This window comes from Salvelinus fontinalis, chromosome 10 (assembly GCF_029448725.1).
Source record: "Salvelinus fontinalis isolate EN_2023a chromosome 10, ASM2944872v1, whole genome shotgun sequence".
In the NCBI taxonomy this organism is placed as follows: Eukaryota; Metazoa; Chordata; class Actinopteri; order Salmoniformes; family Salmonidae; genus Salvelinus; species Salvelinus fontinalis.
The window spans coordinates 7,587,138-7,604,134 of NC_074674.1; the positions used below are offsets into that span (position 1 = coordinate 7,587,138).

Below are 16,997 nucleotides of genomic sequence, written 5' to 3' on the forward strand. Positions count from 1 at the left end.
CCACAATGTCATCACAACTTCCCATTCTCCTTAACCCATAATATTTACCAAGTGCAGACTATCCGAGACAGGAAGACAACACATGTTTTTTCCCCTTCAATTTTAATATACATCAGTAATACATAATTTAATATCTCAATTATTCACCCAATGTATCTCACAACTACATGACATCGAATGAACGTTACTGTGGCAAAGTTAAAATGCATAGGCCTATCGACAACTGAACAAGAGAAGGCATGCTCGTAGTAAAATAGACTAAATTACTGTTTGTTTTATTTAGCCGTGTTGAAATTGACCAACATTTCACCTCATAACGGGGTTAAAATAGTATTGGTTTACTTTAGGTGTGCGCTTGATTGAGCTTGTACAGTGTTAATGGAACCAATGGAATGGTCCCAAAAGTGCAAACCCCATCAACCCAGGTTCAATAGACACATTCTTGACCAACAGAAAGCCAATATGAACCCTGGGGTCTGAGTATGATTAGTAGGGGATTGCCTAGCTACTCAACCACCAAACTATTTTAGTTAAAACAAGGGTAAGCTAGTTCAACACAAACCATTCTGATATCTTTAGTTATTCAAACCTGGCATCCAACGGAGTACACTTTTTGTTTAACTTTCAACTACAAAAATTATAAACACACTAGAACCCTTTTGGGGCTATAAGTCCCTGTGATAAAATATACATAACTGGCAACACGGAGACCAGTCTCAGAGCTGCTGGTTAACTGCGGAAAACTTGTTACAAATTTTACAGAGATGAAAAGAAAAAAAAGCCTCAGAGGCAGACAGACTTACTGAGCTGCAGTATCACTGTTTGATTGTACTTTTCCCCATACACACAAGCACCAAAACATTTCACTGAAGAACAAACCTGACCACAGAGGAAATCTGATAAGATTAAGAACAATATGAGTTAGAGATTATTTTGCAGCATATCTGACATACCCATAAACACTAAAACATGGCAGCCCAATTCTGCTATTTTGCCAAAACATCTGATTGGTCAAACGACATTAGCAGCGTAATATCAGAATTGGGCTGCCTGTGTAAATGCAGCCTTCGTCTACAGAGTTAAAGTGATTCATATACTTGAATAAATGACCATTGAAACAGACGCTAGTAGATTATCACAAACAACAGAGTACACAGTTCATTTTTACAAAATGGCCACTCACAACACAGAAGAGTAGAGAATATTACCCAGTGTAGAGCATTGGGTTTTCCAACTCCAGTCCTAGAGAGTGAAGGCTTTTGTTCTAACCCTGCACTAACACACCAGTTTCAAGTAATCAACTATTCATGGTCTTCTGTCTGGAACTTGATTAGTTGAATAAGGTGTTAGTGTTGGGAGTCAGGACCCCGAGTGTGTTAGTGTAGGGCTGGAACAAAACCCTGCAGGTCCAGTAGATTCCCCAGGACCAGAGTAGGACCCCCTCTGCTGTAGAGTCTAACCTGGGAGATACAGGAGATAATACAGTACCTGGAAAGATATAGCTTTATTAGCGCTTAAATGGCATAGAAAGGTAGCTATTTAGCTATCTGAATGACATCGCACTATAAAAAAGGTCAAAAAACAACATGTTACACTACATGTAATCGAGTAGTACGACACACAAAAAAACTACCTTTACACATCATTGAAAAGAATACTGAAATTAATTCCAAAGACTTAAGGGTCAGATTTACTAAGCGTTTGCATCAATTGCAACACCTTTTCCCCCCAGCTGAGGATAAAATACCAAAAAAAACACAGCTTTAACACAGCTACACTGTGTGCTTTCACTTAATGTCTTATTCCATTCGGTAACAATCATTTTACCCCTTTGTTCTCCTTTCTGGCTAATTCCCACAGGCTTAGTAACATACCACACACAAAACACACAAATTAACCCCATGTATAAAAGTGATTGCACACAGCAACACAACAGCCCCGATCTCCCTGGGGAGCCGTAGATGTTCCTTCACTGACATCAGGTGCTAAATCCACATGTCCTTTCAGACAGAACCAGAGCACTTATTCATAAAGCTTCTTAGACTAGGAGTGCTCATCTAGGATCAGGTTCACCCTTTGTTCATATGTTATTCACTATGATCTAAAAAGGCAAAACTGATCCTAGATCAGCACCCTAATCTCTGGTTCAGAGCTGCAGTTGTACTTTACATTCCCTCTGCTTGAGAGGTCCTGTCTTTAGTCCAGACTTCTAATATAAAACAATTAGGGCCCGTATTCATAAAGCATTGTAGGAGTGCTGATGTAGGATATATATGTATATTCTTTCCCCCCCAGGGGTTGCCTGGCTATCCAAGCTCCTTGCTCCAGCCAAACGCTACACCACACCCACGGGTGTTAATTTGTTCTCCACAATGAGTCTAAATCTGAGTACTTCCACAACGATTTCTAGAACAGAAAAACATTCTAACCGTTCTGATTGGTCACAGAAACAGATGGGTTGGGCCAGAGCCAGAACACACACGGTTAAAGCAGAGGTTGGATGAGCCAATCGCTGATTACTTTGTTTAGTACAACACCCCTCATTTTGATATCATCGCAAACGACTTCAATAGCTAGGTTTCCATCCAATTGGCGACAGATTTTCATGTGAATATTTAAATCTGCAGAGATGAGTTTCCATCAAATGGACTTGTGGATTAAAGGCTGTGCGTGATGTAGTGCACATAAAAATACCTTTTGCAGATTCACATGTACCGAATAAAAAAGTGAAATGGGTTTCCATGGCACTTTCAACTCTAGGCCTACTGATGGTTTTGTCACAAACAAATGTTGCGTTATATAGCGAATGTGGCCACTCTGGTATTGGCTTTAGTCAACAGCTCAGTGGTCACCAACCTTTTCTCAGTCAAGATCACTTTCGCAGTCAAAACGCAACATGAGATACCGCTCAGGATTACTTATTTTTTTAACATGACTTAAGAAAATGAAACATTAACCCAATAAAAACAGTACTGTAAGAATGATGTTTGTGCAGTAGGCCTAATACATTATCACAGCATATCGGCTATATGCCTAGCCTGCCAATATTTAAAAACTTGAGATTTGATAACAAAATAGATCAGTTGGTGTAGCACTGGCAAGGCACAGCTGAGCATAGTGCTGAATACATATTTTTAACATGAACTCGCTCATAAAAAGAGCAGCTCTTTGCTGTATTCTTTGACAGTCTCTCTGTGGTCATGGTTTGACAAGTTATTACATCTAAGTTAGACTAGTATCAAACCTTGCTATGGCCTGGTGTTGTGGAAGCTCTGTAGGCACTGTGATTTGATATCAGATTGGCCACCCAAGTAGGCGCACTCGATTTAACCACATATCTCCCGGTCCCAGTTTAACTTTTCAGACAACTGAAATGGTTAAAAATGGGAACTTTGCTTCTCAAATCAAGCGCACATCTCGCCAACAGCGCAACATGAATTTAAAAGGAGCGCAAGCCTTTACCACAGCCTTTAACGTTGGATCTTCTACAGAAATGTTTGGTGATCGACTAGGAATGCCTTGAAGATAGACCGGTTGGTGAAAACTGGCCTGCATGATTAAATTATGGACTAAAGAGAAAGATCTTTTTTTTTTTTCAAACGGCAGCCAAACATCAATCATCATGTCACTAGAATAAGACCCTCGATATTTATTGGAAAGCAGCATCAAGCTAATCACCTTGCACTTTCACCACCATGTGAAGTTTCTCATAACTGATTTCATATAAAGCCTAATAAACTGCATGCTTTCCCGAGTCGTAATGGGAGGACCCCCAGTTCTCGCATAATACATTTTACGACACCAAAAGATCCCACCTTGTCTAGCGATTTTGTTTTGTCTACATTTGGAAAGTTCACTGACAAACTAGCTTTTTCCATCAAGGCTATCGTGGCATTTTTTTTATCCGACATGTACTTTACTCGCATAAAAAAAATGTTGGATGGAAACATGCCTGGTTAATGATGGCAGTCAGACTGAAGTATGTAGCGAACGATAGAGCAGCGGAATAATTAAATTTGAGTCATCAGGCAAAAACAGGGGGGGCACTGATCCTTGATCAGTACTCCTACTCCGAGATGCTTTGTAAATAATGCTTTAGCTGTGCTTTACATTCTCTCCGCTTTGCTTGTCTTCAGGCCAGGCTTCACTTCTCAGCTAGTATTATGAACCAGGGTTACAACCAGAGAACTAGAATGAGATTATATTTCTATATCGCCAACCCTCCTGTTCTGCCAAGCTCCCTGCTGAATCACCCCTCTAGTCTACCCATCCCAGAGTCTGGCTGCTTTACAGATCACACCATATTCCCCATACTGTAGGGCTAGAGCTGCGATGTATCTCAGGCATCGTCTCAAATTAGACACCCTATTTCCTTGTTGCACTTCGTCACACGTGTCAAACTCGTTCCACGGAGGACCACTCCTCCCTTGTACTTGATTGATGAATTAAGGTAATTAATTAGTAAGGAACTCCCCTCACCTGGTTGTCTAGGTCTTAACCTGCAGACACTCGGCACTCAGTGGAATGAGTGACATCCCTGGACTACATAGTGCACTGTATTAAGGCTGTTATGACACCCTATTCCCTACATAGTGCACTGCTTCTAAAGCTGCAATATGTACATTTTTGGGCGATCTGACCAAATTCACAAAAATGTGAGTTATAGATCTGTCACTCTCATTGAAAGCAAGCCTAAGAAGTGGTAGATCTGTTCTATGTGCACTATTTCTATGCTTAAGTTAAATTTTTGCATCTTTTACTTTCAGATTTGTACACCAGTTTCAAACAGCTAACAAATACAATATTTTAGGTTATGGAAAAGATATTTCACAGCAGTTTAGATGGTACAATGATTCTCTACACTATACTTTTCTATTTGTCACAAACTGAAATTAGGCAAACTATTAGAATTTTTAAAACCAGGAAATGGCACAGCAGTTTCCGCATAGTGCATCTTTAACTAGTGCACTATATGGGATACAGGGTGCCATTTGAGACGTAGCCAGATACATACAGAACATGTCCAGACTAGACTATATAAGACCTGGCTCGAAGACTTTCTTCAATGCTGATTTACATCAACCTGATTAGAGTAGAATGGTACTGTGCAACAATGACGAGAGGATCTTTGGATTAGTAACTCATACCTAAAACAACTCCCTCATTTAAAAACAAACTGTCAATCTATCTACTTTAAATATAATCTCAACCTCTGACTACCCAACTACCTACTTTTCTTACTATTTACATATTAAGTACGGTAATACATTTACACAAATCCTTGATTGTATTACAATATGGCGGTTAAAGGAGCTATATGTAACTCGTTGTCAATTTCACAAGAGAAGGTCTGTCTTTTGTTGACCAATAAGAAGGCTGCACCATTAGAATGCAATTTTGTTTGAGCCCAATAACCTTTCTTGGGGAAGGAAAATGATGAAACACTATCATTCCACTATTACTATAGATATATTAAGGGCATTTTCCATACATTCCATTCTATACAGCTCCTTTAAGCGCAAGATAAACAGCATGGAAAGAAAGAATGAGTTTGGTCCAGGGTTAGCAATATTAGCATTGTCTACTAAGATGGCTGTGCCTCCTCTGGTTTGAAGCTCTACCTACTGGCTATTTGAAGAGGTGGACCACAGTGTGAGTGGGCGGAGCCTAACAGGCCTTTCACATTATTCGCACAAGGCGTTTTGCTCACAGCGAGAACACCACGCACATACGTTGGAAAGGTCAAACAATTATTTGAACTTTGATGAGTATAGGCAACAGCAGTGACAGACACCCTCAGAGCCTTCGCAACACAGAATGCCCTTTGGAGCTTGATCTTTTCCGCCATTGGATAATAGTGGCTTTGTGCTGTGCCATATTAGTGTGAATAATGTTAAAGGCCAGTGGTTGTCCTGTAATTAGGTGGTGGTGGGTGGAGAGGGTTGGAGCAGGGTAGGGTTAGTAATTAGGTGGTGGTGGGTGAACAGGGTTGGAGCAGGGTAGGGTTAGTAATTAGGTGGTGGTGGGTGAACAGGGTTGGAGCAGGGTAGGGTTAGTAATTAGGTGGTGGTGGGTGAACAGGGTTGGAGCAGGGTAGGTTAGGGCTGCAGGAAGGAGCTGATGGAGCTGATGAAGTCCAGGGGTTTGTCTGCGTGGATCCAGTGGCTGGCGTCTGGGATGTACTGGATGTCTGCACAGGGGAACAACCGCTGGATCTCTGGATAGTCCTCAGAACTGAGAGGGAGAGAGCAGAGCGAAAGAGGCAAAAGATGGAAGAGAGAAGAGTGAAAGTAGAGAAACAGAAGACAAAATTAAATCATAGTTGAAATATTACAAAGCAGTCTTACACCAATGACAGCTATTAAACTGTATGACAGAGGACATCTTATACCTGATGTAGGCAGAACTGGCTCCGCCCAGGAAGAGGGTGGGGCCCTCGTATGTGGTTTCGAAGGTAGGGAAGCTCATGATGTCATCAAGGTGCGCGGCAATGGCGTCCAGGTTGACTCTCCAGGCGTAGTGTCCGTTCTGCTCCACCAGGTTGGTCAGCAGGAACTGGCGCACTGAGCGCTCCTGAACACAGGAAGAAACACCATTACTAAACACACTATCCCTGGGTATGTCCTCCAAATGCCTTCTCTTTGGTTTCAAAAGAAAAAGGTATTTCAATGGACTGGATTTACAGTATATAATAATGCTTTTTACTCAATTCCAAAGCCCTTTAGATGGTGCTTGGGGATTAGTCAACAACCAATTGAAGACTGTTTTATATCCATTTGGTTTCACAACGCATGCATTCATTCATTCTCCAAGGACTAGGGATGCTAACAGTTAAATCGGTTAGCTGGTCATGCTGATCGCTCTATAGGTTAATTTGCATAATTTCCCAGGAATTGCATTTTGCCAATAAAATGGTATTATGTTTTACATTCGCTACTTCATTACAGTAGTTGTATGTTCAATTACATAGCCGTTCAGCTGTCAGACGAGTCGGTTGCTACTGTTGTAGTGAGATGATAGTGACAGGTAGTGTGAACCCTGGGTGGTATTAACATTAGTATTTGTATTTATTAAAGATCCCTATTAGCTGCTGCCTTATGGGTTCCATGAACATAAGGTAGTTATATACACACACACCTTAAAGTATTACCTGACATTACATTTTAAAACACATTGTGTTCCCTCAGGCCACTACACTACTGTCACATACAGTTGAAATCGGAAGTTTACATACACCTTAGCCAAATACATTTTAACTCAGTTTCACAATTCCTGACATTTAATCCTAGTAAAAATTCCATGTTTTAGGTCAGTTAGGATCACCACTTTATTTTAAGAATGTTAAGTGTCAGAATAATAGAGAATTCTTTTTTTCAGCACATTCCCAGTGGGTCAGACGTTTAAATACACTCAATTAGTATTTGGTAGCATTGCCTTTAAATTGTTCAACTTGGGTCAAAAGTTTTGGGTAGCCTTCCACAAGCTTCCCACAATAAGTTGGGTGAATTCTGGCCCATTCCTCCTGACAGATCTGGTGTAACCGAGTCAGGTTTGTAGGCCTCCTTGCTCGCACATGTTTTTTCAGTTCTGCCCACAAATTTTCTATGGGATTGAGGTCAGGGCTTTGTGATGGCCACTCCTATACCTTGACTTTGTTGTCCTTAAGCCATTTTGCCACAATTTTGGAAGTATGCTTGAGGTCATTGTCTATTTGGAAGACCCTGCAACCAAGCTTTAACTTCCTGACTGATGTCTTGAGATGTGGCTTCAATATATCTACATAATTTTCCTTCCTCATGAAGCCATCTATTTTGTGAAGTGCACCAGTCCTTCCTGCAGCAAAGCACCACCACAACATGATGCTGCCACCACCGTGCTTCACGGTTGGGATGGTGTTCAGCTTGCAAGCATCCCCCTTTTTCCTCCAAACATAACGATGGTCACTATGACCAAACAGTTCTACTTTTGTTTCATCAGACCAGACGACATTTCTCCAAAAAGTACAGTCTTTGTCCCCATGTGCAGTTGCAAACCGTGGTCTGGCTTTTTTATGGCGGTTTTGGAGCAATGGCTTCTTCCTTGATGAGCAGTCTTTCAGGTGGTGTCGATATAGGACTCGTTTTAATGTGAATAGATACTTTTGTACCTGTTTCCTCCAGCATCTTCACAAGGTCCTTTGCTGTTGTTCTGGGATTGATTTGCACTTTCCGCACCAAAGTACGTTCATCTCTAGGAGACAGAACGAGTCTCCTTCCTGAGCGGTATGACGGCTGTGGTCCCATGGTGTTTATACTTGCGTACTATTGTTTGTACAGATGAACGTGGTACCTTCAGGCGTTTGGAAATTGCTCCCAAGGATGAACCAGACGTGTGGAGGTCGACAGTTTTTTTTCCTGATGTCTTGGCTGACTTCTTTTGATTTTCCCATGATGTCAATCAAAGAGGCACTGAGTTTGAATGTAGGCCTTGATATATATCCACAGATACACCTCCAATTGACTCAAATGATGTCAATTAGCCTATCAAAAGCTTTTAAAGTCATGACATAATTTTCTGGAATTTTCCAAGCTGTTTAAAGGCACAGTCAACTTAGCGTATGTAAACTTCTGACCCACTGGAATTGTGATACAGTGAATTATAAGTGAAATAATCTGTCTGTAAACAATTGTTGGAAAAATTACTTGCGTCATGCACAAAGTAGAGGTCTTAACCGACTTGCCAAAACTATAGTTTGTTAGCAAGACAATTGTGGAGTGGTTGAAAATGAGTTTTAATGACTCCAACCTAAGTGTATGTAAACTTCCGACTTCAACTGTATGTACTATGCTTATTGGTCATAGTATGGATACAGTTAGTATGCCAAAAGTTCCCGGATGTCGACCTACATTCGCCAAAATACTAAGTATACAAGCAGTGGACACGATTTCCGTGCTTTTAGGGCGCATAACACAATTCTTCAGAAAATGGGCGTGGCTTCAGAACATTTTCAGATTTGAAGAAAATGCCGGAAAATATGCCGCCCAAGTTCAATGAGAGCAGATACAAATTCATTGCTTTAACCAATTACAACAAATGTTAAGAAAATGTTTAGCAATTTAGTAAAGTAATGACTTTTCAAATACATTCCACGTTATGTTGACTGACAATATGTTAGCTACGCTATCCTTTACGGACCGCATAACATAACTGACCAGGACCATACCACCCTGCATACCACTGCTGGCTTGCTTCTGAAGCTAAGCAGGGTTGGTCCTGGTCAGTCCCTGGATGGGAGACCAGATGCTGCTGGAAGTGGTGTTGGAGGGCCAGTAGGAGGCACTCTTTCCTCTGGTCTAAAAAAATATCCCAATGCCCCAGGGCAGTGATTGGGGACACTGCCCTGTGTAGGGTGCCGTCTTTCGGATGGGACGTTAAACGGGTGTCCTGACTCTCTGAGGTCAATAAAGATCCCATGGCACTTATCGTAAGAGTGTTAACCCCGGTGTCCTGGCTAAATTCCCAATCTGGCCCTCAAACCATCATGGTCACCTAATAATCCCCAGTTTACAATTGGCTCATTCATCCCCCTCCTCTCCCCTGTAACTATTCCCCAGGTCGTTGCTGCAAATGAGAACGTGTTCTCAGTCAACTTACCTGGTAAAATAACGAGAAAAATAAAATAAAAATCATTACAGCAGTATGTGCCGTATGCTAGCTAGCTACCTAACGTTAGTTGGCTACTAATACATCGAACTTGCAAGTATATTAACTACATGCTAACTATCCAACATTTATTGACTTGATTATTCACGTCATTCTTAGCTCAGCGGGATAGTTGTTGTGCTTTCAATGGACATTGTTAATTAAGTGCATTCGTAAATTCACTCTGGCTATCTACTCCGATTTCAGAACACTCGAGTCTGATTGTGCCAGTGTGCGCTCTGAACGCTCCGAGAACAAAACACTCTGAATTTACGAACACCCAGAGCATACGCTGGCACTCCAGATTGAATTTACAAACACACCCAAAGTCATAAGATGTCCAGCTAGTAATTTGTTACTCTAACAAGCTAGCAAGAGGTTGCATAGCAACATAATCAACTTCAGGTAGACAGGCATAGCGCTAGTACGCTTAACTGAAAGGATAACAGTATACTAAAATGAACTAATAGTACATAGTCATTAAGTATTTAGTATACAGTATGGGTATTCGAATGCAGCTCTGGTATTAATAACAGTAGTGTGAACCCTGGTAGTAATAACAGTAGTGATAGCCAGTGAGGAGCTTGCCCTAACCTTGACCAGTTTGCGTAGCTGGTCCTCGGCCATGCGGCGGGCAGTCGAGCGAGGGATGTCGCTAGAGATCTTCACATCCTTCATGGCCTGGATGTAGGAGTGGAAGTTGGTACGGGTGGTGGTCTGGGCTGGACTGATGTCCACCACCACCAACCTCTCCACCAGGCCAGGCTACCGGGAGATATATGGGGAAAGGAAGGAAAAGGGGGTGATTGGGGTGAGGGGGAGAGCGATGAAGAGACAGGTAGAAGGAGGGAGAGAAGAGGGAGAAGAGGAAGAAATGAGTTCTGCCTTCTCTATACAATGGGAAAGTGTGACCACTTCAGTTTCTAAAATCTTCTTAAGAGGCATAGAGTAGAAGTAAATTCACCCACGAATGTGAATATCATTTTATATACCGTATACAGTGAATTTGGAAAGTATTCATACTGACTTTTTCCCAACATTGTTACATTACAGCCTTACTCTAAAATTGATCGTTTTTCCTCAATGACAAAAACCCCATGACAAAACGAAAACAGGTTTTTAGAAATTTTTGCAAACTTCAAAATCAAACAGAAATACCTTATTTACATAAGTATTTAGACCCATTGCTATGAGACTCAAAATTGATTTCAGGTGCATCCTGTTTCGATTGACCATCCTTGAGATTTCTACAACTTGATTCAATTGATTGGACATGATTTGGAAAGGTACACACCTGTCTATTTAAAGTCCCACAGTTGACAGTGCAAAAACCAAGCCATGAGGTTGAAGGAATTGTCCATAGAGCTCCGAGACAGATCTCGGGAAGGGTACCAAAACATTTCTGCAGCATTGAAGGTCCCCAAGAACACAGTGGCCTCCATCATTCTTAACTGGAAGAAGTTTGGAGTCACCAAGACTCCCCCTAGTGCTGGCTGCCTGGCCAAACTGAGCAATCAGGGGAGAAGGGCCTTAGTCAGGGAGGTGACCAAGAACCTGATGATCACTGACAGAGCTCCAGAGTTCCTCTGTGGAGATGGGAGAAACCTCTAGAAGGACAACAATCTGCAGCACTCCACCAATCAGGCCTTTATGGTAGAGTGGCCAGACAGAAGCCACTCTTCAGTAAAAGGCACATGATAGCCTGCTTGGAGTTTGCCAAAAGGCACCTAAAGGACTCTGACCATGAGAAACAAGATTCTCTGGCCTGATGAAACCAAAATGTAACTCTTTAGCCTGAATGCCAAGCGTCACATCTGGAGGAAACCTGGCACCATCCCTACGGTGAATCATGGTGGTGGCAGCATCATGCCGTGGAGATGTTTTTCAGCGGCAGGGACTGGGAGACTAGTCAGGATCGAGGGAAAGATGAACGGAGCAAAGTATAGAGAGATCCTTAAAGAAACCTGCTCCAAAGCGCTCAGGACCTCAGACCGGTGCGAAAGGTCATCTTCTAACAAGACAGCGACCCTAAGCACACGGCCAAGAGAACGCAGGAGTGGTTTCGGAACAAGTCTCTCCTTTTGTCCCAGCCAGAGCCCAGATTTGAACCCGATCGAACATCTCTGGAGAGCCCTGAAAATAGCTGTGCAGCGACTCTCCCCATCCAACCTGACAGAACTTGAGAGGATCTGCAGAGAAGAACGGGAGAAACTCCCCAAATACCGGTGCTCCAAGCTTGTAGCGTCATACCCAAGAAGACTCAAGACTTTAAATCGCTGCCAAAGGTGCTTCAGACAACTGAGAGAAGCGTTTGAATACTTATGTAAATGTGCATTTCATTTTTTTGCATAAAAAAAAATGATTTTCAGAAATGTTGGCAAATGTATTTTTGCTTTGTCAGTACGAGGTACTGTGTGTAGATTGATGAGGAATAAGGCTGTAATGTTTAAAAAAATGGGTCTGAATACTTTCCGAATGCACTGTATATCCTAAATGACTGTTTTTCCGTGAATTTGATGATATAATCTCAAAGTACATTCAAAAAAAGTATTGGGACTGGATCCAGGAAGTAAGGCGAGATGGGCAGTCACTTTCCCATGGTACAGTGCAGCAGTAATCATTGCAGGTTTCTAATGTAATTAGTGCAGCTTCAAGCGGCACAGAGACCACAGTGTAGTAAGGATTCATATTGATGTTCCGGGGTCGTTCGTTTGTTCACCTGCGACAGGGCCGTAGTCATGGCGACCTTGCCCCCCATGCTGTGGCCAATCAGGACGCACTTCCCGATGTGCAGCTGGGCAAGCAAGTGCGTCAAGTCATTGGTCATCGCCTCATAGGTCAGATCGGTGCTGTGTGTGCTGGTACCGTGGTTACGGGCGTCGACCGTCAGCACCTGACTGGACAAAGGACAGTTAGGACACTAGGGAGGGGTGGAGAGGAGGGAGATGGAGGGGAGGAGAAGAGGGAGGGCACAGGGCTGTAGGCTAGATAGAAGACTACAGTCCAGTCCTCTGTGATCACTCATTGAAAGGAAGGACAGTAGGGTTTCATTGGGGTGAGAGGAGAGGGAGCGTAGGGTGGGAGGAGAGGGAGCGTAGGGTGGGAGGAGAGGGAGCGTAGGGTGGGAGGAGAGGGAGCGTAGGGTGGGAGGAGAGGGAGCGTAGGGTGGGAGGAGAGGGAGCGTAGGGTGGGAGGAGAGGGAGCGTAGGGTGGGAGGAGGGTACAGGCCATAATCCTGCTGGTATTAATTTCTTACTGGCACTGAACTGCATTACGGTCACTGATTGGTACACATATCTGGTTTCACAACCCTCACCAAATAGAAAGCATGAATAAAACAGCCACACTCGAAGACCAGAGTGGTGCATAACTGGCTGTATGTGAGAGAATAACTGAGCCTTATCAGCATGGTTTCAGATCAATTCTATACACTAAATTCCGATTTATTATTTACCTGGTTGTTTAGAGCGAAATATATCAGTTAAGACCAAGGCATACATAGCCTAGTGTATCCCCCCTCCTCATGTGTTAGCCATCCTGGATTTACAATCTTTAACATTAACATGTGTTGCTCTTTGTGATAAATAATTGTACATTTACATTTTAGTCACTCTTATCCAGAGCGACTTAGATGAGCAATAGGGTTAAGTGCCTTGCTCAACAGCACATTGACCAATTTTCACCTAGTCGGCTCGGGGATTTGACCAAAGAACTCTTTTAGGTTACCTGCCCAACGCTCTTAACCACTAGGCTACCTGCCGCCCATGTAATATTTCTGAAACAGTTGTCTGCCTTGTGAGACTATGCGTTACCTTTCGGCCTGTCCTCTGCACCAGGGACTTAGCTATAGAGTGGAAGTTGGACTTGCTGCCAAACAGCCCATGGAGGAAGACCAGGGGGGTGCCGTCCCCTGTCCCGTCAAACACGTCATAGGTTAGGTTCACAGGGCTGCAACAGACAATAGAATAATACATTGTTAGAGTTAACATACACACAAAAGTATGTGTAAATGCCTTCAAATTAGTGGATTCGGCTATTTCAGCAATACCCGTTGCTGATAGGTGTATAAAATCGAGCACACAACCATGCAATCTCCATAGACAAACATTGGCAGTAGAATGGCTTTACTGAAGAGCTCAAAGACTTTCAACGTGGCACTGTCATAGGATGCCACCTTTCCAACAAGTCAGTTTGTCAAATTTCTGCCCTGGTCAACTAAACGCTGTTATTGTCAAGTGGAAATGTCTAGAAGCAACAACGACTGAGCTGCGAAGTGGTAGGCCACACAAGCTCACTGAGCGGGACTGTCTAGTCCTGAAGAGCATAGCTCATCTGTCCTCGGTTGCAACACTCACTACTGAGTTCCAAACTGCCTTTGGAAGCAACGCAGCACAAGAACTGTTCTTCGGGAGCTTCATGAAATGGGTTTCCATGGCCGAGCAGCTGCACACAAGCCTAAGATAACCATACACAATGCCAAGCGTTGGCTGGAGTGGTGTAAAGCTCACCGCCATTGGACTCTGGAGTAGTGGAAACGCATTCTCTGGCTTAATGTACAAATTACCTCGACTAACCTGTACCCCTGCACATTGACTCGGGAACCCCCTGTATATAGCCTTGTTATTGTGTTACTTTTTATTATTTTTTACTTTAGTTTATTTGATAAATGTTTTCTTAACTCTTCTTGAACTGCACTGTTGGCTTGTAATAAGCATTTCATGTGACAAATCACGCTTCATTATCTGGCAGGCCGATGGAAGAATCTGAGTTTGGCGGTTGTCAGGAGAACGCTACCTGCCCCAATACATAGAGCCAACTGTAAAGTTGTGGAGGAGGAATAATGGACTTGGGCTGTATTTCATGGTTCGGACTAGGCCCCTTAGTTCCAGTGAAGGGAAATCTTAACGCTACACCATACAATGACATTCTAGACAATTCTGTGCTTCAACTTTGTGCCAACAGTTTGGGGAAGGCCCTTTCCTGTTTCCGCATGACAATGCTCCCGTGCACAAAGCCAGGTCCATACAGAAATGGTTTGTCAAGATCAGTGTGGAAGAACTTGACTGGCCTGCACAGAGCTCTGACCTCAACCCCATCGAACACCTTTAAGATGAATTGGAATACGAGCAACGTCTAATCGCCCAACGTCAGTGTCCTACCTCACTAATACTTTTGTGGCTGAATGAAAGAAAGTCCCAAACATCTAGTGTAAAGCCTTCCCAGAAGAGTGGAGGCTGTTATAGCAGCAAAGGGAGGGACCAACTCCATATTAATGCCCATAATTTTGGAATGAGATGTTCGACGAGCAGGAGTCCACATACTTTCGGTCATGTCGTGTATTTGATAATAAATTAGCTATCTTCACTGGGGTGCAACAGAGGAAAGAGACAATTACGTGAATGAATTGTTAACGTATCCTTGGTAATGAATTCGGCTAAGAAATGTAGTAAACAAAACAAGTAACTGACTGTGTCAACATGATGCTCTCATTCAACGATGTAACTGATTTACCATAACGTTACATTGCTAACCTAGGGCAGTTAAACAAATACTGAGTAGGGCCAGGGTCATTGTTGGAATGCTGGCCTAGCTGGTTAGCTAGCTAGATAAAATGCTAGCAAAATATTGGGCTTTAGATTTGACAACACACAATACAATAAAATGCAAGCAACATCGGATGGGCACACATTGCTTGTCATACAACAGAAAATGTAGAACTATATTAATTTAGTCCACAACCAAGTGTACTGCTAACGTTAGTTAGCTAACATCCATTAGCTATCCATCTAAATAAAATACCCTAGCTACCCTTAAATAACACAAGTATGCACAAATAAAGATCGATGATGATAACCAAATTATCCTATAATGTTGTTATTCAGTGCATTTACATGAACGTTACGTAGCTAAAGAAGATAGCTAGCTAGAATGTGAACTCGCTGTCAAATTATTAGCCTGGACTGGAGCAAGTAGAGGGCATTAACGTTACCTGGTCGAGCCAACCGCCCGAGCCATCCGCAGCACGCCACCGCTGAAATCCTGCTGTCCGGTTACAAACCGACATGTTGCCCGTCCGCAGAGAAGTCCTCTCGAGAGTAAGCTACAGAAAACACTCATGACAAGGTAGGCTCGTTGAGTTTACTTCCAGGCTAACCGACAACATACGCTTTCTATTCTGCAGATTTCGGAGCAGAGAAAATCATTCTCTGACTGACATTAGAAGAGAATGAGTCGTCACTAGTTACCACAGTCACAAAGTCCTAAACCCCGCCTATTTAAAAAAAAAGTATATTCTTAAAATGTAACCCTAACATTAACCAAATCTTAACCTACCCTTAAATTAAGACCAAAAAGCAATTTGTTTCATGCACTTTGACGATGTAGCCCAGGTTGACTTTGTGTCTGTGTTATCTAGTGGAAATCAAGTGTGGGAGGAGCAGAATTGGCCTAAAACTGATGCTTTCGTCATGACGCAAAACGCAGGTCTGGGCTGACGTTTTCGTTCAGTAGTCAGCACGTAACACATGTTGACGAGCAGATGGCGCCAGATCCTAACTGCTAATCAATCAAACAACGCATAAATTATATTTTCATCCTGGTCAATCTCATCTACTAGCGTCGAGCGATTTACATTAAACTGAGGTAGATAAAGGTTAAAACAACCACATATCACAGTCATTGCAATTCAAAACCTTCGTCAATAACACATTTCCTCTGCAAAAGCAGCTAAGAAAAACGATTGACAAAAAAAACATTCATACCCCTTGATTTATTCCACATTTTGTCACATTACATCTTGAATTCAAAAAGGATATTGGTTCGAATCCAAGCTGTATCACATCCGGCCGTGATTGGGAGTACCATAGAGCAACGCACAATTGGCCCAGCGTTGGCCGGGGTAGGCCGTCATTGTAAATAAGAATTTGTTCTTAATTGACTTGCCTAGTTGTAAATCAAACATCTATATGTGCCTTACTAGTGGAGACAGGTAAGATGTCGTGGATATATAAAAATTGTCATTAGCTTATTGGGTTAGGATAAAAGTCTTCGAGGTTGACCATCCCGCTGCTAATGTTCTAGATGACTGTTGGGAATATACTAGTAGACAAGGCAGTGGTTTTGGTTGGAAAGCTTGCTGATGAGCGTGGTATGAGAGAATTTGAGGTTGTTCCTGCATGGTTACTCCCAGTTCCTGTTGTTGATCTAACCTTGGTAGAGAACAGGACAGATTGGTCAGAAGTTCGTGATATAGGGAAACTGGTTGGCAATTACATTGGTGGAAGGTTTTACGCATTTTTACCAAGATAGTGGGCGCA

General features: G+C 42.6%; 1 protein-coding gene across 1 annotated transcript; it reads right to left on the reverse strand.

The window, feature by feature from the left end:
• Positions 1-83: 83 nt before the first annotated feature.
• On the reverse strand, positions 84-16,085 carry abhd11 (abhydrolase domain containing 11). The gene is made up of 6 exons (XM_055935603.1): positions 15,671-16,085; positions 13,494-13,629; positions 12,401-12,574; positions 10,276-10,446; positions 6,392-6,573; positions 84-6,234 (listed from the first exon to the last, which is right to left on the reverse strand). The coding sequence occupies exons 1-6, from the start codon at positions 15,796-15,798 to the stop codon at positions 6,099-6,101; spliced, it is 927 nt and encodes a 308-aa protein (XP_055791578.1). The 5' UTR covers positions 15,799-16,085; the 3' UTR covers positions 84-6,098.
• Between the last annotated feature and the right edge of the window lie 912 nt (positions 16,086-16,997).

Bases quoted from the DNA above. Each gene is read 5' to 3' on its own strand.
- abhd11 (XM_055935603.1), bottom strand. From the start codon at position 15,798: ATGAGTGTTTTCTGTAGCTTACTCTCGAGAGGACTTCTCTGCGGACGG. The intron at 12,575-13,493 runs GTAACGCATAGT...TTGTCCAGTCAG, and splicing joins TGCAGAGGACAGGCCGAAAG to GTGCTGACGGTCGACGCCCG. The intron at 10,447-12,400 runs GTGAACAAACGA...ATCTCCCGGTAG, and splicing joins TGACTACGGCCCTGTCGCAG to CCTGGCCTGGTGGAGAGGTT.